Here is a 25,290-nt window from a genome sequence, read left to right on the forward strand (position 1 = left end):
AGTTGTAGTTTTGCAATACCTGGAGGCACCCCGGTTGGCAAACACTGGCATAGGGTCAGACTAAAACTGCCTATATGCATTAGTTTTATATATATATATATATATATATATATATATATATATAATATAATATACATAACACAATTTCTGGGGGGAAATGTTAAATTTCAGTTGCCATAGAGGAGTGCTTCCCAGCCAGGGTGCCTCCAGCTGTTGCTAAACTATAACTTCCAGTATGCCCGAATAGCCTTTGACTGTCCGGGCATGCTGGGAGTTGTAGTTTTGCAACAGCTGGAGGCACCCTGGTTGGAAAACACTGCCCTAGAGGAAGCAGTGGCTTCCCCCCCTCCCCCTCATATAGGAAAAAGTATCACTATACTATATCCTGTTACTACATAATTAAATCTACCATTAAAAATAAGTTTTAATAAACAGGTATTTATATAATTATTCCCCTTTTATTCTTTAAATGTTTATTTTTTTTTTTCCTTTTTTCTCTCCCCTCTATCTTTTCCATCCCTTATTATTTCTTTTCTGAGAATCTAGCAGGAATTAAATATAAAGCTATATCTCTGCTGGAATGTTCACTTGATAACGTGAATAGTACGAGATTTTGTGCTCATATAGGGACATATCTGTTGAGCTAAACAGTAAAACTATGGATGTCATAATTCAGAAACATGGAAAGACTGTTTAAAGAAAATATTAATGAGCTACTATATACAAGATTTTAGATAGTCTTTATAATAGAGACACAAAAATCTATAGAGACCTAGACATAGTTTACAGCTTTGCAGATGTAAGATTCTTGGTATCCTATTACATGTCTTTACTGGAATTGTATTTTATATATTTTTTTTTGTATTCTTTTTTTCTCTTTTACCCTTGTTCCCATTGGGTATTTCCCCTTTTCTCCCTTTTTTACTGTATTAAAAATGTTCTTCTATTGATAAAACAATAAATAAACAGTTAAATAAAAAAAAAAAAAATAAGTTTTAACTTTTTTTTGCACTCCTATATTTATTGCTTGCGCCTTACACCATGTGACCAGAGGTGGCACTGCTGCTTCATAAGTGTGATCATTCCTAGAATGATTGCAGAAACAGAATATGTATTTTTAAGAAAAGCATATGTATGTTATATAAAAAAAAAAAAATTTAAAGCACTCTTTATCCTTTTACCAAAAACCCTGTTTGTTGCATTAAGAGAGAAAATAGTAACCACTTCATGACTGCAGGTTTTGAAATATTCGTGTATCCCAGTTTTAGACACAGATGGGTCAGATGGCTTATACAAGGAAATTTGGTCAGAAATGAATACAGGAGATATGTTGTAAAGAGGGGGGCGGGGCGTGACCGCTCGGACCTTCTGCTCTCCCAGGGCACGGGGTACGCACACACGCACACACACGAAGTGGAGGTCGACACATCCCCTCCAAATATCTCCCTAGGAGAGTCATTCGGCTATCTCCGGCCCTGCGGATACGTTTTTATGCATGTTACTTCTCCTTTTAATGTGTATCCTATCATACTAAAATATAGTCTGGTACAGTGAAAGAGTATAAACCCACTTACAATATCCTGCGCATATTCAGTGTGTCACGTGAAGTGGCAGTGATGAGCACAGACGAAGAGGTATCAGAGTTCCTACTGCAGGGGATCAGGGGAATTGTAGTAGGACGACTTTTCAGCTCCAGCCATATATAAAGAATTTTTAAAAAATGAGGTCCCCAGATAACACTTTTATAGGGCTTGTTCACACGTAAAGTATCCAGTACATGATTTGATGTTACAGATTTGATGCTGTGTTCATCCAATTAGTTTACGTTGAACTCTGCAGCATAAAATCTGCAGCTTCAAATCCCGCACTGGATGCTGTATATGTGAATATACCTTATAAATTGGCTATCCATGGACATAATTATAAATTTTTTTCTTCATATGGCTGGGGTCATGACAGTCATACTCCCCTTCCCCTGATCCACCTGCTGCTGTTGCTCTGACACCCCTTGGTCCTTGCTTATCACTGCTGCTTCCTGTGACACATTGACCCCACAGGACCTGCCCGCTCGGCCAGTCCCTAGCGGCAGTGGTGTCCAGTGATAGGCTGACCGGACAGGTCCTGCTGAGAAGACTCTTTACACGAACCTGAGAAGACTTGTCACAGGAACCTGGAAGAAGCTGCCTAATGGAACTGAGAGGCGCCAGATGTATATGCTGTGGTTTATGTGGCTGAATTTGCGCTCTGAAAACTTACAACATTTTCTTATGTAAATTCACAGCAGGAGAAATTTGCACCAAGTTTTATTGTGGCGCAGATTCGTGGTGGATTCTGGTGTGAAAGTCTAAAATGTCAAATATTTTAAAAGATCTTCAGCTTTTCCACAGCAATATCTACAACAAGACATTTCATTGCAAGGTTTGACCCCCCCCCCTCTCCAAAAGTAAATTGATGTGCTGAAATTCCTTCAACTTGTAGATGAAATTTGTTAAAGGAGATATCCAGTGGTGAAAAACTTATCCCCTATCCTAAGGATAGGGGATAAGTTTGAGGTCGCGGGGGGTCCGACCACTGGGGCCCCCTGCGATCTCTCTGTACGGGGGCCAGGCTCTCCGGCCAGATAGCGGGTGTCGACCTCCACACGAAGCGGCGGCCGACACGCCCCCTCAATACATCTCTATGGCAGAGACGGAGATTGCCGCAGGCAGCGCTTCGGCTCTGCCATAGAGTTGTATTGAGGGGGTGTGTCTGCCGCCGCTTCGTGTGGCGGTCGACACGCCCCCTTCCCGCGGGCTATCGGGTCTCCGTACAAGAGATCGCGGGGGGGCCCAGCGGTCGGACCCCCCGCAATCTCAAACTTATCCCCTATACTTAGGAAAGGGAATAAGTTGTTCACCACTGGGTCAACACTGGACTACTCCTTTAATATCTCACCCACTTTATCGTACTGTGAGATGAATTTTCCGCCTGCAATTTTTCCACTGAAAACCCTCAATGTATTCTGGTATTTTCTAAAGTAGACATGTTGCAGGGGCTGATGGGTGTCGTATCGCTATCAGGTAGGACCTAAGCATTAAGTGAAAGGTGACAGTGATCTATAGCTAGTGAAAATGGAAGCAATAATACACAGATCGTGTTTCCCTTGCACCTACCCCATCAGCGTGTGACCCAAGAAATAGGCTGACGTGAAAAACCTTTTAAAACGTTTCCATGGTAACATGATGACGCTTCTGTGTGTGTGAGTAGTGCGGCAGTGAAGAACTGTGCCAGGGAGCGGAGCATGGCTAGGTCAGTATCACAACTATCTAGGCCTGTGCTGCCCCCCAGTGGCAGCTGTGTACTTTACTGAGATTATTAGATAAATGAGAAAACTTCAGTCCGGTTATATTTGAACAGGGAAATTCTCATTCCTCCCTTATCTGCCATCAGACTGTATACTAGGCTCTGTCCAGATATTATTAGACTTGCGTAGTCTGAAGAGTTGGGGTTATTGGGTAGCATTTGGGGATTGGGGTAAGCATCCAGGCCTACTTTTTAGATTCATTCCAAACAGGTAGGTCTGTATAGTCATAAGGGAAATAGCAACACTTTACTACTATATGTTCCCTATAGAGATCCTGAGCAGAATGATGCATTCAGGTCAGATTACATATTAGACAGTGATGGAAACTGCTGAAACGTCTGGAAATTTTAGTGTTTCCCAATTAGGGTGCCTCCAGCTGTTGCAAAACTACAACTCCCAGCATGCCCGGACAGCCTTCGGCTGTCCGGGCATGCTGGAAGTTGTAGTTTTGCAACAGCTGGAGGCACCCTTGTTGTAAAATACTGCCTCAGGGACTGATCCTGGGAAAGGGTACGTTCACACGAGTGGATTTACAGCGTATTTTACGCTGCGGATCCGCTGGTGAAGGCCCGCTATATGCTGTCTTTACATGTGCCTGCTCGTAGCGGCAATATGAGCAGAGACACTGCGATGTGCGAGTTGCAGTATGCTCTCACATCGCGGGAGCTCTCTGCCTAGCTCAGAGCAGGGAGAGCGACCGCGATGTGCGAGTACGCCGCGCACATCGCTGCAGTGTGTCTGCTCGTCGTGGTGTATTGCCTCTACAAGCAGGCACATGTAAAAACAGCATAGAGCGGGGCCTTCACCAGCGGATCCGCAGCGTAAAATACGCTGTAAATCCCCTCGTGTGAACGTACCCAAAGGAGAGGACATACCTCTACTTTTTGCATGGTGTTCCCTTCACTGTCAGTTTTTCGCACGGCTGGGTGGCCGGCGCCTTTGTGCTAGGATAACTGGAATAACTTTGTGCCCCCCCCTCCTTCTTAGGTCAGAGGTCAGTATGTTAGCATAATTTAGAGTTTATCTTTAAATGGGTTATCCTCATATTCTAAAGCAGTGTTTCCCAATCAGGCTGCTTCCAGCTGTTGCAAAACTACAACTCCCAGCATGCCCGGACAGCCACAGGCTGTTCACTAATGCTGGCAGCTGTAGCTTTGCAACAGCTGGAGGCACCGTGGCGGGAAAACACTGTTCTAAAAGGAATGGCATATGTGTAGTAAATCATTATATTCCTTAAACAGTTTTTTGTGGCATATTTCCTTAGAATTGTGTTGTGAGTTTATTTTTTTTGTTATCCCTCCTGGAACTATGGGACAACTGGGTGTTACCATTCATCCTGCCGGTGGGGTGTGTCTTGTCCCTACACAGTGAGGGTGGGTTCACACTACGTTTTCTCCCATACGGGAGCGCATACGGCAGGGGGGAGCTAAAACCTTGCGCTCCCATATGCCTTCGTATGCGCTCCCGTGTGTCATTCATTTCAATGAGCCGGACGGAGTGAAACGTTCGGTCCGGTCGGCTCATTTTTGCGCCGTATGCGCTTTTACGACCGGACCTCAAACCGTGGTTGACCACAGTTTTAGGTCCGGGGGAAAAGCGCATACGGCGCAAAAATGAGCCGACCGGACCGAACGTTTCACTCCGGCCGGCTCATTGAAATGAATGACATACGGGAGCGCATACGAAGGCATACGGGAGCGCGAGGTTTTAGCTCCCCCCTTCCGTATGCGCTCCCGTATGGGAGAAAACGTAGTGTGAACCCAGCCTGACACTGTCCAATCGGTGCTAAGTGGCGGGACACACATACTGTTGACAAGGGAATGGTAGCATCCAGTATGTTTATGCTTTTCCAGGAGGAATAACAAAGGAACAGCAGAATGTAGACTTTTCTTACATAACATTGCTGCAGTGTCTTTACTAGAGCAACTATTAAAGGGGTACTCCCCTGGATTTTTTTTTTTAAATCCACTGGTGCCAGAAAGTTAAACAGATTTGTAAATTACTTCTATTAAAAAATCCTAATCCTTCTAGTATCTATCATCTGCTGTATAATACAGAGGAAGTTCTTTTCTTTTTGAATTTCCTTTCTGTCTGACCACAGTGCTCTCTGCTGACACCTCTGTCCGTGCCAGGAAATGTCCAGAGCAGGAGAGGTTTGCTATGGGGATTTGCTTCTACTCTGGACAGTTCCTAAAATGGACAGAGGTGTCAGCAGAGAGCACTGTGGTCAGACAGAAAGGAGATTAAAAAAGAAAATAACTTCCTCTGGAACATACAGCAGCTGATAAGTACTGGAAGGATTAAGATTTTTGAATAAAATTAATTTCCAAATCTGTTTATCTTTTTGGCACCAGTTAATATAAAACATTTTTTTTTTCCAGTGGAGTACCCCTTTTAAGTAAGGAATATAAGTGTTAAGACATGTCAAAATGCTGGCTTATGGGAAGTTTATGATTTATTACAAACTCTTCGGATAAAATCTCCAAAATACCATAGTTTGAAACTCTAGTGCTATTGTGTAATCCAGTGTTTCACAACCTGGGTGCCTCCAGCTGTTGCAAAACTAAAACTCAGCATGCATGGACAGCCTATGGCTGTCTGGGCATGCTGGGAGTGGTAGTTTTGCCATAGCTGGAGCTACCCTGGTTGGAAAACAATGGTCTAAACCTTTTTGTATCTGCAATCAGTCCATCACGACTTTGCATGCAGAAAATGTGCAACATGTAACCGCAGCAGCAATGTGGATGGAATTGGGTAAAACATTTATATAATCCGCTGTCAAGTCTGTACCAAAATCCACAGTTTAGTGCAGATTTCCTGCTGTGGATTATAGCGCAGACATGCAGAGGATTTTCATCCGGTTTGCTGGAAAAGGTGGATACAGTCCTAGGGGAGTCTCGCTCTTCTCTACTTAAAGGGGTCCAAAGGATAGGGGATAAGATGTCAGATCGCGGGGTCCTGCCGCTGGGGACCCCTGGGATCTCCGCTGCAGACTCCCGCTACCATTACAATACAATAAGTCTATGGGAGGGGGTGTGGTGGCCAATCACGCCCCCTCCCATAGACTTGAATTAAGGGGGTGGCCCGTGATGTCATGAGGGGGCGGAGCCATGACGTCACAATCTTCCGGCCCCTGTATTGCCGATCCTTATGCACAGAGCAAGTTTGCTCTGTGCAGTAATGATAGCGGGGTGCTGCAGCGGAGATCCCGGGGGGACCCCCACTATCTGACATCTTATCCCCTATCCTTTGGTTAGGGGATAAGATGCTAGGGGCGTAGTACTCCTTTAACATGTCAGGATAAAAGGGGTTATCCTGGCTTTGAAAAACACAGCTGATTTCTTCCATAAACAGCACCACCCCTGTGTTTAGGTTGTGTGTGGTATTGCAGCTCAGTTAGGCTATGTTCACAAGCCAGAATTTCTGCATGGAATTCTATATGAATATATAGCCAATACATTGAATTTCTGCTGCAGGAATTCCATTGAAGTGAATGGGCAATTAATTTCTGCAGAATTCCATGCAAAAATGCAGTCTTACATTGCAGAGAATGGAGCCAAGGTGTAATACCACACACATCCTGAGGACAGGTGCGTTTTTTGGATTCCTGGATAACCCCTTTGTCTATATTTATATGCCCCTATATAACTCTGCTGGTGGAGACATAAAGGATGACTCAGTGGCCACATTTATTTATTTAAATTTTTTCGGATTTTTCGACAATGCAGATTGTACTGGTTAACCTTTCCCCTGCCAGGAGCTGTGCACCAAGACAAGGAAGAAGAAAAAAAAAAAAGCGCGTTAATATTCATAGCGAGCGTTACCACCACCATGGCTCGGTGCCAATCTCAAACTGCGCTTCTAAGTCCTTTTACATACTCCGTAAATAATTGATGGATTCGCCTGCCATGTTTCAAAAAGATGTCCTGCTCTACAGCCTCCACGCAAATGAATGGCGAGCGCGCAGGTTTTTTTTATTTTTTTTTTGCGCAGAAACAGTTTTGTATGTTATTATGAAATAATAACTGACACCAGAGTCCATTTGCTGATGGAAAGCTTTCTTATGTCTCGCAAGGGGATTCAAGAGATACTCCGTGCTTACTCAGGAGTGAAAGCATCAAATTAAAGTGTTTGTGCTGACAAAGGAGAAAATTTGGGATTTCAGCGAACGGTGCAAGATTGTGCGATTGCTCCTCGCGTCGGCTGCTGCAGCCCCGGCCAGGCCTTGTAATGAAATGCATGCATACAATTAAAGCCACTTGAAGTGTGTAGCTCGAGGATGTGTTCCGTCAGTCTCTGGTGACCACCGCCGCTCCCCGTACACCGGCTCCGTTTCATATTCATAAATCAGCTCTTCACACATTGGCAGCCCTGGTCCCACAGAGTAGGCAGGAGCATCGGGAGACCAGGCCTTGCAGCCAAGAACAGAAGTGAAAAATGATCCCACTTGATGGGGGCTCCCGGATTTACGGCTGGAAGGAAGAACAAATTGAATAGCAATGAGGGTGTGTGAATAAGCACCTTGTCAGGAGATCTGACACTGACAGATGAGAAGGTTCACCGATAGAGCTTCCACCCTGCACTGTGGCTTAGAGGTCCTGCATGCTGGGGAAGGGGATGACTTCTAGGCAGCGGGGCAATACATCTTTCTTTTGTATCGCAGGCTATCGGGGGGACATCATGTGTTGGTCTGATGACTGTAGCGGAGAAAAATAGCAAGCGCTCTCCTGGGGCTTTAAGGTTGTTTCCATGTGAATGAAGAACTTTTTTTATTTTATTGATGCCTTGAGAGGTGTTTATATACTAGAAACCTCTAGACCAGTCTATTACTGCTATCCATTCTCTGCTAGCCAGGCCTTGAAAAGAAAAGGATTGAAGGGGAAGGATTTTGGCAGAAATGCAGTAGGGAAAGCACTTTGAATGGGACAAGGGCCAGTGTTTGCCAACTAAGGTGCCACTAGCTGTTGCAAAACTACAACTCCCAGCATGCCCGGGCGAGTTGTAGTTTTGCAACAGCTGGAGGCACCATGGTTGCAAATACTATATTAGGCCCTGAAATGCATGGCCAAACTAGTGACTGTCTGTATCATCTAATGGGGTTTCATGCATTGGAAAATATATACACAGATTTTTTTTTTTATTTTATTTATGGAAAATATCGGCACATAATCTTTTTATGTGTGTATATATATATATATATATATATATATATATATATATATATATATGTATATATATATTATGGCACGCTCTTCAGACTTCACACAGGGAAAGCCAGAGATTAGCTCCATGGAAGGACAATGGGGATCGACCTTGTGCAGATCTATGGAACAGGTCCGTAATGCGATTTCAAGGGTCAGCCTTGGATTCCTGCACGTTGTGTTTTTCAGTAATATGCAAACCTATAACTAGTAGAAAAGAGGGATATTGTGATCCCACTCTATAGGGTTCTAGTGAGATTTGGAAAACTAGGGGGCGCGGTGGCAGTTCCTGAGGGAGGTCACATTTACATAAAAAGATAGTGATATTCCACAAAAAGATAATGATATTCCACAAAAATAGTGAAAAGTCGTAAGTATGAAACATCAGGTAAGACTTAAAGGGATTCTACAATTTATATATAAAAATATATAAAAAAGGAAATCCTACACTTTCTAATATACATGTATTCAAAAATTTTGCTTGCATATTTATTTTCTATACTATTGCAGTAGCCCCCCCTCTTCCTCTCTGCACAATAGAATGGAATAACCCATTATTTTCCAACCAGTGTTTCTCCAGCTGTTGCCAAACTACAACTCTCAGCATGCTGAGAGTTGTAGTTTGGCAACAGCTGGAGGCACACTGCTTGGGAAACAATGGTATAACCCATAGATTAGTCTTGCGCAATGCATCCATGGGCTAACAGGACTCATTGTGTCATTTGTCATGTGACCTGCACAACTCACACCATGTAACCCTTTGACATCGGGGTTAGATGAGGTCCATGACATGACGGAGCAGGAATAATGGAGCAATTATTATAGTTAGTCGTACAACTACTTTAATATGAATGCATTTATCTGTTAAAAATAACTATAAACAAAACATGATGGTCTCTAGGTGAGGTTGTCGTGTTTTTTTTACTGGGGAAAAAAAAACACATTGCACAGAGGAGACAGTGATAAGAATATATAAGCTGCTTCTGCACTGACAGACGTGATGCTGAGACCCTGCAGTTGGTATTAGAGTACTTGTCACCAAACTAAACTAAGCAATATATTGTTCCTTATGACATTATAAGACACTTTGCTATTTACTTGCTGCTAAAATTCTCAACCCTTATGTTTTTAAGGTGATTGAATAAAATGTCCACTAGGTAGCTCTGTCCTGTTTCCTGCCACAAGTCAAACCGTTAGTTTGGTCTCCTCCCGGCCTAGGAGGAGACCAAACTCAGTGCGTGCGGGGTATGGCGAGGCACAGCTCTGACAGGCTTCAGGGATGTCGCCCCTTTTGGGGAACGCCCACTTTCTCCTGCCGGGAGATAACACAATGTGAACAAAGGAAAAAGTATGATACAAAGATTTTTGAAGTTTTGAAAATTTAAGGGCAGAAGGGGTGTTAGTAGTTATGGAATATAATCTGAGTTAGTTCATAAAAAAATGGTTTGATGACAGGTGGTAATCTTTAGGGTGTGTTCCCACAGGGCGTATACGTAGCGTATTTGACGCTGCGCAAAATTTATGGCAGCGGCGGGAAATACGTTGCGTATTCCTTGCTCACTATATACACAGGGCGTTCTGGTGGCAGCCCTATGTGTGTAGTGAGTTTTGGAGGCGGGGCCATGTGCCGGCGTGTCTGTGACGCGCAACTCCGCCTCCAAAACTCACTACACGCATAGGGCTGCCGCCGGAAAGCCCTGTGTGTATAGTGAGCAAGGAATACGCAGCGTATTTCCCGCTGCTGCCATAAATTTTGCGCAGCGTCAAATACGCTGCGTATACGCCCTGTGGGAATGCACCCTAAGGCTAAGTTCTCCTTCTAAATATAATACTACTATAATCTATCTTAGATATGTGGTTTTTAACTAAATAATATAGGTCACATGATGTGTGTGGTGAGTCACATGACTGTTCATGGAATGTGCTTTTGAGGACTAACCTAATGAAAGGAATGTGATCAGAATTTTTAAAACCTGTATATTAGAAAATTATGAGATTTCCTATACTATACATAATAAAGACGAGAAATAAAAAGTGGACGACCCCTTTAAGGACTCAGCCCATTTGGGCCTTAAGGACTCAGACAATTTTATTTTTACGTTTTCGTTTTTTTCCTCTTCGCCTTCAAAAAAATCATAACTCTTATATTTTCATCCACAGACTAGTATAAGGGCTTGTTTTCTGCATCACCAGTTGTCCGTTGTAATGCCATCACTCACTTTACCATAAAATGCATGGCGGAACAAAAAAAAATACTATTTGTGGGGAAATGAGAAAGAAAACTGCAGTTTTGCAAAATTTTGAAGATTTCGTTTTCACGCCGTACAATTTACGATAAAAATGACAATTAAAATACAATACAATTAAAATGATACCCATGATAATATACTTTGCTATTACTGTTGCGCTTTAAAAAAAATTGCAACATTTTTAACCAAATTAGTACATTTAAAATCCCCCTATTTTGAAGACCTATAACTTTAAATTTTTTCATGTAAGCAGCGGTATGAGGGCTCATTTTTTGCGCCGTGATCTTTACTATTTATTATAGTATTACTATTTATTATTTATCTTTACATATTTGCTTATATAAAACTTTTAATACATTTTTTATCAACTTTTTGGGGGAATAAAATTTTATAAAAAAGCAGCAATTGGAAAACATTTTTTTTATGTTCACGCCGTTCACCGTACGGTATCATTAACATTTATATTTTAATAGTTCGGATATCTACGCATGCGGCAATACCAAATTAGTATAAAAATATTTTTTTTACACTTTTTGGGGGTGAAATAGGGAAGATGGGACCATTTACGTTTTTATGGGGGAGGGGGGGGGGTTCAAATAATTTTTTTTTTACCCCCATGTTGCGATTTGAACACATTTTTTGACGCAATTTTTCTGAAATCATTGCATTTTCCTTTTTTGTCTAAGATTATGCACTAGGTGGTAAATATTTAAAGATAAATATAGATATATGCACTCAGGTTTTCTTGGGGTATTTATTTTTTATTTTTTTTTACACCACACAGCCTAAGTACCTTCTGTGCTCCCCCGCGGTCTTCGGTAATGCTGCTCCTAGTCTCTGGTGCTTTTATCTTCCAGGATCTCGGGGCTAATAGGTCAATTGCCTGCCACTCTGCTTATCCCTGACCTCAGCGGTGTCCCTCCTCAGACACGGATTGGCTGAGTGGCAATTGACATATTGGGCCTAGCCCCAGTCTCAGCTGCGCTCCCCTTTCTGGTACCTGGGCCCAAAATGTCACATTGCCACCCAGCCACTGTGGCCAGGGATTGGCTGAGCGGCAATTAACCCCTAGCACCCAGGAATGAAGAGCACTGGAGATGGGGAGCAGCGTTACCAATTGAAGCAGCGGAGCAGGTAAGGTATTTAAAAGTTTGCAAAGTCCCCTGTAGTCTGGAGCTACACGCACTCCATATGGACCCCATATGCTGGAGCTGTTCTCTCCTAGAAGCTACCGTGTTTCTCCGAAAATAAGCCTGGGTCTTATATAAATTTTAGTCCCAAAAAACACACTAGGGCTTATTTTCAGGGTAGGGCTTATTTATTTATGGGGGGCTGTAGCAGTGTGGAGGATGGGGGGGCTGTAGCAGTGTGGAGGATGGGGGGGCTGTAGCAGTGTGGAGGATGCCGCACCCCCCCCATCTTCAACAGCCCCCCATCCTCCCACAGATCCCCATCCTCAACACTGCTACAGCCCCTCTCATCCTCCACACTGCTACAGCCCCCCATCCACCCCTTCCCCCGTCGTCCTCCACACTCCTACAGTGCCCCCCCCACCCCTCAGCCATAATAAACTATCATACCTTACACCTTCATACTGTACGGAAGCTGCAGCTCTTGGTGGCGGTGGGACCTCCTTCTGTTGCTTAGCAGCCGGGGGCAGGGACATGTCCGTGACGTTGGCCGTGCATACGCGCCGATGTTTTAAAGTGACAGCGTCCCTGCCCCCGGCTGCTAAGCAACAGAAGGAGGTCCCGCTGCAGCTTCCGTACGGTATGAAGGTGTAGGATACTTAGATATGGCAGTTTTTTCCAACCAAAGGCTGTCCGGGCATGCTGGGAGTTGTAGTTTGGCCACAGCTGGAGGCACCCTGGATGGAAAAAACTGAGATATGGGACCAGCCAAAGGAGGACGGGGGGTCGGGTCTGCGGGCATTACTGACGGGCACAGTCCGGATCTGGACCGTGGTTCGCCAGTTGATTACCCCTGGCCTAGGTCTTATATTGCAGCCCACCCTGAAAATACTGCTAGGGCTTATTTTCGTAGGGTTTATTTTTGGAAAACACGGTACACGTCTAGGTAAGAATGTTTGATTAATAGCATCCACATTTTCATATACATCTGTAAGAAAGTTGTATATGGAGGTAAATTCTAGCCAGGTAGAAGTCACTGGGTGTCTGTTTACAGCTATAATAAGATCATATGCATTGAGGGTACACCACCCCTCCAAAGGTGTGTGAAGTGGGCTTACTTTGTTGTTCTTATGTCTTCCATTGTCCCGATTGGATGCATGATGGCATATCTAGACAATAGTTCAGTAGTTCATAGCACCTTTATCAGATCAGTGAGTATATGGAGTACTTGAAATATGCCTAATCTATTAAATATGTCATATCTGTATCTAATACCTGTCCGTGTCATTGCTGTGCTCCAGGTCAGGGGCTCAGTTTATTCTCTTGGGGCTTTTCATTTTGGGATCTTTGTCAGCACTAGATTTTTGATACCTATAATGGATCCCTATAACCTCTGAACGCTGCCCTTCTGTACTGATTGTAGTAGGTAGCCCGTCATAGAGGAACCCTGTTCTATGAAATGTTGGTCCTACATCTAGTTTATGGTGGGGTTCTTCCTTCTGGCAGCCCCAGCATTTACACCGGATAACTTGTTTCCTATTGGAATGCTTTAGCTCGTGGTTACACAGGGCTACATAACCAAAGTGATCCAAGCTGTTACTTTTCAGCAGAGCTATTTTTTTTCTTTGTTACAGTGTCTTTCATCTCTCCATGGGGATGCTCCAGCATGTCTCTTTGAAATCTTTTCTTTCGCAAGGGCTCCTGGCTCAGATAAATACACATTGTCTACTATCCGCTATGAGTTGTATGAAACGCTCCAACTTTCTTAGGAACATTGCTTAAAAGTGTAAACTGAGCTGATGGTTAACTCCTTCTATGCTTTGCCCTCTCGGGCTGTAATAAGTCTCTTTCCATCTTTGTGTTTCGTTTTTGGAGCATAAATTTGCTTATGGGATAAAAAAAAAAAAATGTGTGTTCTAAGAATATACAGTCATGGCCGTAAATGTTGGCACCCCTGAAATTTTTCATGAAAATGAAGTATTTCTCACAGAAAAGGATTGCAGTAACACATTTTGCTATACACATGTTTATTCCCTTTGTGTGTATTGGAACTAAACCAAAAATGGAGGAAAAAAGCTAATTGGACATAATGTCACACCAAACTCCAAAAATGGGCTGGCCAAAATGATTGGCACCCTTTCAAAATTGTGGAAAAATAAGATTGTTTCAAGCATGTGATGCTCCTTTACCTGGGGCAAGTAACAGGTGTGGGCAATATAAAAATCACACCTGAAAGCAGATAAAAAGGAGATAAGTTCACTTAGTCTTTGCATTGTGTGTCTGTGTGTGCCACACTAAGCATGGACAACAGAAAGAGAAGAGAACTGTCTGAGGACTTGAGAACCAGAATTGTGGAAAAATATCAACAATCTCAGGGTTACAAGTCCATCTCCAGAGATCTAGATTTGCCCATGCCCACAGTGTGCAACATTATCAAGAAGTTTGCAACCCCTGGCACTGTAGCTAATATCCCTGGGCGTGGACGGAAGAGAAAAATTGATGAAAGGTGTCAATGTAGGATAGTCCGGATGGTGGATAAGCAGCCCCAAACAAGTTCCAAAGATAGTTCGTGCTGACACTGATGCTCCCTGAGCCTTCAGGACAGCTTGAATATCAGTTGACATTTAAATTAAATGAAACGCTGGAGAACCAGAAGGATCCCACTGCTACATTTTTCCAAAATGAACTTGAATAAGCCAAAATCCTTCTGGGAAAACATCATGGGGGAGATTTATCAAAACTTGTGCAGAGGAAAACTTGCCCAGTTGCCCATAGCAACCAATCAGCTTGCTTCTTTCATTTTTATGAAGGCCTGTGAAAAATGAAAGAAGCAATCTGGTTGCTATGAGCAACTGGGCAAGTTTTTCTCTGCACAGGTTTTAATAAATCTCCCCCCTTGTGTACAGATGATACCAAGATAGAGCTTTTTGGTAAAGCACATCATTCTACTGTTCACCGAAAAGGGAATGAGGCCTACAAAGAAAAACATAGTACCTACAGTGAAATATGGAGGTTCAATGATGTTTTGGGGTTGTTTTGCTGCCTCTGGCACTGGGTGCCTTGAATGTGTACAAGGCATCATGAAATCTGAGGAGTACCGACAGATTTTGGGTCGCACTGTACAGCCCAGTGTCAGAAAGCTGGGTTTGCGTCCGAGATCTTGGTTCTTCCAGCAAGACAATTACACCAAACCTATGTCAAAAAGCACCCAGAAATGGATGACAACAAAGCGCTGGAGAGTTCTGAAGTGGCAGCAATGAGTCCAGATCTAAATCCCATTGAACACCTGTGGAGAGATCTTAAAATTGCTGTTGGTAAAAGGCGCCCCTCCAATAAGAGAGACCTGGAGCAGTTTGGAAAGGAATTGTGGTCCAACATGCTGGCTGAGAGGTGTAAGAAGCTTATTGATGGTTATAGGAAGCGACTGATTTCAGTTATTTTTCTAAAGGGTGTGCAACCAAATAATTAAGCGTACCAATCATTTTGTTCAGCCCATTTTTGGAGTTTGGTGTGACATTATGTCCAATTTGCTTTTTTTTCCCCCCCTCCCTTTTTTGGTTTAGTTCCAATACACACAAAGTGAATAAACGTGTTACATGTGTTACTGCAATCCTTTTCTGAGAGAAATCCTTAATTTTCTAGAAAAAATTTAGGGGTGCCAAAACTTACTGCCATGACTGTAACTGCAGAAAATGTTACAACACAACAAACCAAATACTTCTTACTGTCAAAACCTCCACCACTCTGGCCTCAGTGGTCTTGCCAGTCCAATGCTTGCCACCCCCATAAGAAAGCGGACTTCAGATAGCGGAAAGTCAAGTATTGGACATTCCACATCCTGCATGCCCAATCTTTTTCTCCCCTTACCTTTGTTCCTACAGGAGTCTGGAGGCCCCCATACAAATTAGATCAATGTTTTCCAACCAGTGTGTCTGCAGCTGTTGCAAATCTACAACTCCCAGTATGCCTGGACAGCTGTCTGGGCATACTGGAAGTTGTTGAATTACAAGAGCTAGAGGCACACTGGTTGGAAAACACCGCATTAGATTGTTAACCAGTTCCACTTTCTGGAATACCCCTGAGGCTAGGTTCACACTGAAGAATTGCCAAAGATAGGATAGCAATGTTTGCAGATCGTATCCCGCCTAAAGAATGGACAAAACTATTCTTTTGCCAGCAGAATTTCAGTGGTGTAACATCCTCCACTGAAATTCCATAGTGTGCACTGTGAGACGGAATCCCATTGCCAGCAACTGGATTCTGCTGCCCTAGAATTTCCGTCCAAAATTCCTAACACTAATTCAGGTCAGAAATCCCGTAGTGTAAACCTAGCCTAAGTGTTTGGTTTATCTAATTGATAAAACACAATGGGGGGGGGGGGATACCTGATATCTAATATCTAATACTATGCTTTTATTGTAGAGGATAGTAGGACTGCACGATTTGGGGGAAAAGTGCGATTGTGATTATGGAGGTTAACATTGCGATACAATGAACAAATTGTGAAACCCCCCATTTCATGTCCAATTCCCTCATTACATCTTTTGTATAAAAAAAAAAAATTAAAAAAAGTGTTCGATATATTCTGCAGCCCCAATAAGATGTATAGGAAAATATGTATCTAAACTTGTAAGAGTTTAGGACTACAAAGACTGGAGGTTTGCATAATTTATTAAAGAAGACTTTTATTATAAGAATGTAATAATCTGTCTCTCCTCCTCTTTGTTATTATGGAGGGAGGTTGGTGCTGTTGGATCTCTTGGCTCTTGGTCTTTATCTCTAGAGTTGCTACAGTTCTAGTTGCTCCAGTAGTAAATTCCGGGGTGTGATGTGATATTCCAACTCCAAAATAGTTATCTTAAAGATAAAATGGAAGCTTTGGGCTGCATCTGAGCGGTTTGCAGTGTGTGGACAGGTGACTTGGGGGGGGGGGGGGGGGTTTATGATGTACATCTATGTGAAAGCTTTTGGTTAGGGGGCATTTGACCTAAAAACATGATAAAATGCTGCTGCAGCTTATTTTGTTACATCTCTTAAGTATATCCAGTCAGGTCTCTTTAATGCTTTCAGTCACTAACCATAGTGTCAATATACATTTTTAACTAACCTTTACTTTGTCTATTGATTACACTAAAACCTGCTTAACTGCAGTGTTCCATGAGCCCTCTGGCAGAGAACAGGTTAATGGCGGCCGGTTTGTTGATATAGATTTTGCCGGACGTGCATTTAAAATTCCCCAAAGCCTCCTTCGTTCATGCACAGAATAAATAACACCACCTATAATAGACTCTCATTGCCCACCACATGTAGGACAAGCCATCGCTGGGTACACTGTTAAAACCTGCTCCGGCTTTAGTGGTGATGTATGAGCCTCTGTAAGGGTAATGATCCTAAACCGCAGCGATCTCGTGTAACAGCAGTATCTGTCATATTCATTGGGATTACCACGCTCATTGATTTGTGTCTGTAAATCTGCAGTCCCTACCCTTTAAATTTGATCTCTAATTGGGCCTCCTTAAATGGTTGATACCGGGCTAGTGTGTATATCCTCGGAGCGCTGTCACAGGCAGCGGCTCTCCTCCCATTATACATTCTGCAGATTTGATGGAATCAGCAGGACTCCTCATTTGAAACAGTTTAATCGTCTCCTCTATCCTCACGTTAAACCATTGAGGTGGTCAAGCGATGCACACAAATCATCCTAAATGGAAAATATAGCTCTCTCTGTGACCCAGCTAAATAGATAGAGCTATGCAAAACAAGTTAAAAAGTAATAAATGCCAGAGGAATCTTTTAATTGGAATAAAAAATTAGACACAACTTTATTTCCTCGCCAATGCAGCGGCATTCCAGTATATTGCCATGGCATCAGCTGAAATGGTTTTCTAACATTACATTTTTTTTATTTTTATTTTTTTTGCAAACTGATTATGCAGGCCCGACATAGCATTCTTGATATTGCCGAATTGCTTTTATTCACCCCTTTGGTGCACATAAATATATAGTGTTTGGCGTGAACATCAGGTTATGATGATAGCCCTTGTATGTACAGGGCGATTCAAAAAAAATGGTGCAAAATTATCCTCGGTATTCATAACCAAGAGAACATAACACACAATTATTAGGCTGAGAAGATATATATATATCCAAGACTTGTCTTTTTTTTAAAGTATTTTTTTATTCTGTAGGTCCATAGGCCAACTCAATCGCAATGACTGGGATGTAAGATGTACCAAGACAATCACTAACAGGAAGGAAGAGTGCACCCGAGACCCATCTGGAGAAAAGCCCCACACCAATAGACAAACATAATCACTAGAGATGAGCGAACTTACAGTAAATTCGATTTTGTCACGAACTTCTCGGCTCGGCAGTTGACTTATCCTGCGTAAATTAGTTCAGCCTTCAGGTGCTCCGGTGGGCTGGAAAAGGTGGATACAGTCCTAGAAAAGTCTCCTAGGACTGTATCCACCTTTTCCAGCCCACCGGAGCACCTGAAAGCTGGACTAATTTATGCAGGAAAAGTCATCAACTGCCGAGCCGAGAAGTTCGTGACGAATCGAATTTACTGTAAGTTCGCTCATCTCTAACAATCACACATCCCAGTAACCCGGCCCCCTCCCTTAAAGAACAGCAGCCTGCTCAGGGATGTGGAATTCCTATCGCCCGACGCCCGGGACAAGCAGTTTCGGGCGCCGGGCAGGTGAATTTTTTCAGCCCTTAGCCCGCAGGGCTGGGCCTAACAAGTGCTGCGGCACTCTGCACTCTGTATGGAGCGGGCTCCTGACTCGTGCCCGCTCCATACTCTGCAGCCCCTGGCTGTGGAAACTGGCGTCCTCTGAAGGCAGAGCAGGGGGAGTGGAGAAGCTGTGTACGTCCTCACTCCCCTTGCTCTGCCTTCTTTCTGCAATGCAGGAGTCCGCGGCCCCCGGCTGTTTTCAGTCTGCATGGAGCGGGCTCCGGACTCCTGCCCGCTCCATACTCAGCAGCCCTTTAGATCGCTAACCCTTTAGATCGCTGCTGTCAAAGCGGCTTCTAAAGGGACATGTGGATCACCACCCCAACCCCCCCCCGCAGTGCGATCGTGAGGGGGCGATCCACTATGGAGGTAGCCGGAGGGCTTACCTATGCTTCCTGCTGTTCCGCTCTGTCATTGATAGATCCTGGCTGGACTAGGCTCTATCAATGGATCACAGAGCACACAGATAAATGGAGTTCAATAGAACTCTCCATCTGTATGAGGAATCTAATGATTCCTGCTATAAGTCTAATGGAAAGTGTATAAAAAAAAGTTTTAATAAAAGTAAAAAAAAAACACACATTAACCCCTTTCATGTTAAAAGCTCAAATGACCACCTTTTGCTATATAAAAAGATTCAAACATAATAAAAATTTACATTTAGTATCGCTGTGTGCATAATTGTACGACCTATTAAAATATAACATTATGTATCCCGTACGGTAAATGTAAAAAAAAAAAAAAAAAAAAAAAATGCCAAACCACAGAATTGCAATTTTTATAATATCCCCAGAAAAAAAGTTAAAAAGCGATTAAAAAGTCAGATCAATACCAAGATGGTACCGATACAAAAAACGATTATGGCGCAAAAAATGAGCCCTCATACAGCCTGGTAGCGAAAAAAAAAGTTACAGGGGTCAAAAAATGGCAATTAAAAAATTTCTAAAAAGTTCTGAATTTTTTTAACATTTTTGTAAAACATGACATAAATTATATAACATCTGGTATCGCTGTAATCAGGTGGCCTAAAGTATGAAACTAACATGTTATCTCATCTACAAGGTAAATGGCGTAGAAAAGAAAAACCACCAAATCTGCAAAGTTATCTTTTACTATTTCAAGTTCACCTAATATATATATTTTGGTTCAGAGAATGTTATGGAACAATTAAAAGGTATCATTATAGTAGGTAGTAGGGATCAACCGATATCGTTTTTTAGGGCCGATACCGATAATCGGTGGAGGTTAGGGCCGATAGCCGATAACTTACACCGATATTCCGGTATAAGTTATCGGCTATTTATCCCCCCTCGACACCGCTGCAGGTCATTGATTTAAAGCGGGCGCTTTAAATCAATGCACTGCAATGGCTTTTGCGGTGCCATAGGCCGCCGCCACCACCACCCGCTTCTCTCCCCCTACCTGTCAGGGTGGTCCGGGCCATCCATCCTTCCTTCCTGTAGTGTCCGGCCGCATTCCGGGTGGAGGGTGCACCGGTCCGGGCTGTCCTTCTTCTCCGGGGGTCATCTTCTCCACTCCGGGCAGGCTCCGGCCTAGTACGCTGCATAGACGCTGCTACGCAGTGACACCCGTGCGCAGCGACGCACCTGACGTCTCGGCGTAGCGGCGTCTATGCAGCGTACTAGGCCGGAGCCTGCCCGGAGTGGAGAAGAGGATCCCCGGAGAAGGACAGCCCGTAACGGTGCACCCTCCACCCGGAATGGTGCCGGACACTACAGGAAGGAAGGAAGGATGGATGGCCCGGACCACCCCCATTACGAGTAAGTTTATTTATTTTTATTTTTTTATTGACTCGGAGGGTGGGGATGGGGCCCGACCGGTATAGCGGTATGGGCAAAAATCCATACCGGTATACCGTCCAGCACTACGGTGGGGGGTGCGACGCGGTGGGTCGGGGGGGCGGTCGCGGTACGGGGAGCGGGGCATTATCGGCTTATCGGCAAGGTAATTGCTGATGCCGATAATGCCCAAAATCGTGATTATCGGCCGATATCGGCCATCCCGATAATCGGTCGAACCCTAGTAGGTAGTTATGGCTATTATAGGGTGAGGAGGAAAAAATGAGAGCGTGAAAGCGAAAATTGTCCCGGACAAGTGGATCGTCATGAGGGACAAGTAGATTTTGCTCCATTTTAATCCCGTGGGCAAGTAGTTTTTTATAAAATTTCCACACCCCTGACTGCTATAGAAAACCTACTGGGACAATCCAGTCAGGTCAGCCGACACATCAAGTAAAAGCCAGGGGGTCCAAACCTAGTCAAATTTCTTCGGGCACTTACGACTCGCATACAGTGCCTGGTACAACGGGAGATATTTGTTAACCATATTCAGCCAATGAGACAGAGGGGAAGCATCCTTCCAAGTCAGTACTACCACAGAATAGCAAGAAGTGGATCAGCAGACGTCTATGCCAACCAGAGACCACTTCATTAACAATTCCTAGCATACTTCCCTGCCAGTAGAAGGATCCCAGAGCACCACACAGTTTACTAAAACATTTCCTAGGGGGAACTATGGTAGCCAAATGGAAAAAGGTAAAGGAATTTAGGAAGGTAAATCATTTTAAATATACTGATCCTTCCGGTGAGGAAGGGAGGACCAGGCATTCAACCACTCCACAGTGGAGCACAAGAGCAGTTCCAAATTCAGGGACATATATTCCACCAGGAATACAGTAACCTCCACGCTCAGTTATCTAAAACAGGGGACCACTTGCACCCCTGCCGGAAGAAAGGAGGGAAGGAGGACTCCAGGTGAGAGTGCCATGAGAGAGGACTTAGCCCAGTTAACGAAAAAGGACGGTCCAGCCCAAGGTTGCAGGTAAAAGCAGTACTTTCTTAATTGGGTAATACTCAGACAGAACAAAAGCCGACGTGTTTCGGACCTACACACGGTCCTTAGTCATGCCATGACTAAGGACCGGGTGTAGGTCCGAAACGCGTCGGCTTTTGTTCTGTCTGAATATTACCCAATTAAGAAAGTACTGCTTTTACCTGCATCCTTGGGCTGGACCGTCCTTTTTCGTTTGCTGCACACACATGGTCAGGGACGCTGCTGATCAGGCCCGTGCACAGGTGCAGGTGGCGGAGGTGAGATGTCGGTTAGTCTACTCTGACTTAGCCCAGTTGACCTACAAGCCTGAAATGGAAATCAACCGTTCAAGTAGGTCAAGAGACACTAGGAAACTCCCTGCATCCCCTAAATACACCAGTGTGTCATCTGCATATAGGGAAACCTTCTCCGCAATAGACCCCCTGGGAATACCACAGATAGTGGGATCTTTACTGATGGCTCAATTGCCAGAGCAAAAAGGAAGGGGGCATCCCTGCCTCGTCCCGCGACCCAGGAAGAAGGGAGCAGAAGCATCCAAGTTAGTGCGAATACGAGCCCTGGAGCTGTCATATAACAAGCGGACCCAAGCACAGAATTGGGGACCAAACCCAAACGCACCCAGGACGTTCCACAGACGTGCCACAGCACTGAATCAAAGGCCTTATAAATATCCAGACTAACCACCACCCCAGTACGAAAGTATCTTCCACCGTAGAGACCCTGTGCTCCACCTCCTCAGTGCGCTCACATATTTTCTGGGTCTCATGGCGCAGAATAACAAATTCCTACCGCAGTTCATCTACTTTAGTCACCATTATTGATTGAGAGGATGTAAGGGCAGTCAAAAGTTAGAACTGCTGGTCCAGAGCAGCAGCATCATAACCAGGGGACAATTGCTGTTGGAGTCAAAGAACCCTCAAATAATGACAGAGGCGGATCAGGAGAGTCACCCCTAGGCCTGTCCGGTGGTCTGGAGAATTGACTCAGTGCTTTAGCCGCCTGAACGGATACTTAAGCAGCAAGCAGGGTCTGAGCACCAGCATCCTGGTGAGAAGGGCCGCAGGAACGGGAGGACCCATCATCAGAGGTCGGCAGAGAGGGCTCAGCATTCAGTTTTAGATTTTTTTATTTCTGTGACTACCACAGGGGCCACCCATGGCTAGCAGGGTACACAGAGCAGGTAGAAAGGCACTAGTACGATAGTCCCAGGATCACTGTTCTCCCCCAGAGGTCTTTACTGCAAGGCAGCACAAGTCGCAGCAGTTATAGAGGTTTCCCTCAGGGTACTCACAAATGGCAAGGCAGTTGGCAGTCCAGGGAGAGCTCTCCTAGCATGTACAGGAGAACTCTGGTGAGGCACCTCTAAGTGTAGGCAGGACAGCAGCAGGCAGCCTGAGATTGATGGCCGGAGAGAGGGTCCACAGGGAAATACTTCAGCAAGCAGGAGGAGACCGCAGCCACTCTGTCCCCCAGCAGTAGGAGCTTCCAGCAGGAGTGAACAGCCTATGCCGCACTTCACCTTCTCAGCAACCGCCAGCCAACTGCAGCAGGAGTATCCACAGAAACCCGCAGAGGCCCCGCCCGTGAAGGCATAAGATGGCGCCCATCTCAAGGGGTGGCCGAAGACCCCGAATCCAGCAAGGCCAGGAGGGACTGAACCACCTCGCTCACCAACGCAGCCTGAACAAGCAGGACCGAGCCACCAGACTGCTGCCGCTGAACTGGAGCTTCACAGCACTACTACGACTGGGATCGGGACTCCACAGGCTGCAGAAGCCGAATGCTCCCTGCACCTTCCACAGCCGCCAAGACCAGATAAGAGGCCTCACCGGAGATTCCCACCGCCCGTATCTACTTGCCCGATGAAGACCAGCCGCGCAGGGTGAGTACATAAGGGGTAATTTGGCAGGGGTAGCGGGTGCTCCTACGGGATGCGTCCACTCACTCCGGCATTCAGGCCACGCCCCCCATCCAAGACTTGTCTATACATTACAGCTGTTCAGAGTGATTTCCATTGGTAACACGGTGGTAGTCAAGTTTTTCCCAGATGCGTGCTAGTGGGAAGGGGGCAGGGTCCCTACAGAAAGGAGCTTGGGTGTTGGATCTGTCGATCATTGAGGTCAGCGCAACATTGGCAATTTGTTTCCAGCACAGCCGATCCAATGTTCTGGTAGAGCTTTATTTAGTTTTCTGTAAACATCCAAATGTAAATGTTAAGGTGACCATCCTGCTGAAAGATGAATGTCTGCCAAACGTGGTCTATCTGTGGTATAAGCTTTACTTCAACGTGTCCAGATAGGTGATGCCAGTGACAGTATCCTCGGCAAAAAATAATGGACCGTAGACTTGGCACCTGCTTATTGCACAGAACATGTTTACTTTTGGTACCCGATAAATGCACATGGGTTTTTTTGAGCCCTTAATTCAAAATTGAGTGTTCAGACTGCGACAGCTAGAACTAGTTGAGAGAAAAGCGCGCTAAGCAAGACAAACTCTCCTGTACAATTTTTAAGTCTATGTTTTTGTCAGCCTTACTTTCTCCCTGCTCATTCTAACAATTGGTCGGGGTCTTAACACTTATACCCCGACATATCAAAAATTTTGATAATACTCAAGGACTTAAAGCATACCTGTCATAGTGCAAAAAAAAAAAAAAAAAAATGGTGTTACTCAGTACCTGATCATGTACATATCATTTTTGTGTCTAGGACCTATATATCCAGAGAAAAAAACATTTACCTGCTGCTGAGTTACTTTTTCATTTTGCTGGCTGGAGGGGGCGTGTCTCTCTCCCTCAGTGATTCATCTGCTCTGAGTCTCGGGAGCGAGCCTGGGCAGTCAGCCAATCACTCCTCTCTACTCTGTAACCCTTTCCTTTCTGGGTGTATGTACATTCCTATACAGGTATGGGTATGTGCAGAGCATTGCACCCTTGTCAGTAGTACAGACTAGGGTGCAATGCTCTGCACATACCCCCACCTGTATAGGAATGCGCGCGCACACACACACACACACACACACACACACACACACACACACTGCTATACACATATATGTGTGTGTGTGTGTGTGTGTGTGTGGGGGGGGGGTGTATATGTGCAGTCTGTACATACCCCCCTCGTGTGTGTATGAGCAGACTGCAGAGCATTGCATCCTAGGGTCTGTGGAAGACACTAGGGTGCAATGCTCTCCAGTGCATTTAGCCCCATGTGCAGAGTCCCTGGCTGGGAGGATTGCTGAGATGCAGACACTTACAGACCCAACCGGGGCCGCAGTACAGGTACAGTTTTGATCCTCCATGGCAGGCTACCCGGGCTCCACAAAATGGCAAGGGGGGTGCAGCCATTTTGAGCTTTAATTTCGGGTGAACATTTAAAAAACTAATTTTAACAGTTGTATATTATGAAATGGTATATTATGAGTCCTGCAATATATCAAGTCTTCAACAATGACAGTGCCTCTTTAAATGTCAAGAACATGTATCCCATCAAGAAAGAGAAAAAAAACTTTTTTGTACAAGAGCTTTTGAGAAAGGTTCCATGTTTTGGGTTTTATCTTGTGTTTATTTTCTTTTTATTTTTTTTTTGCCCGCGTGCTATGCTGTGTATTGACGATGGTGGTTTTGTTGGATCCTGTTAGTCATCTGGAAAGGCAACAACCAGTAATGTCATGAATTATTTTGCAGGCTCTGGGTCACTGGCAGCCATGGCAGTTTTTGAGGACCGCTATAGACCAGACTTGGAGGTGAGTGACCCCGTATTTGATTTCGATACAT

General features: G+C 44.4%; 1 protein-coding gene across 1 annotated transcript in view; it reads left to right on the forward strand.

The window, feature by feature from the left end:
- Window positions 1-25,290, forward strand: part of LOC130330291 (proteasome subunit beta type-7-like) — a 92,355-nt gene that overhangs the window by 36,073 nt on the left and 30,992 nt on the right. The window contains exon 6 of the mRNA XM_056553584.1: window positions 25,201-25,259. Within this exon, the coding sequence (XP_056409559.1) occupies window positions 25,201-25,259 (59 nt within the window). The remainder of the gene's footprint in view (window positions 1-25,200; window positions 25,260-25,290) is intronic.

The sequence above is a fragment of the Hyla sarda genome, unplaced genomic scaffold (genome assembly GCF_029499605.1).
Source record: "Hyla sarda isolate aHylSar1 unplaced genomic scaffold, aHylSar1.hap1 scaffold_332, whole genome shotgun sequence".
NCBI classification, from domain to species: domain Eukaryota; kingdom Metazoa; phylum Chordata; class Amphibia; order Anura; family Hylidae; genus Hyla; species Hyla sarda.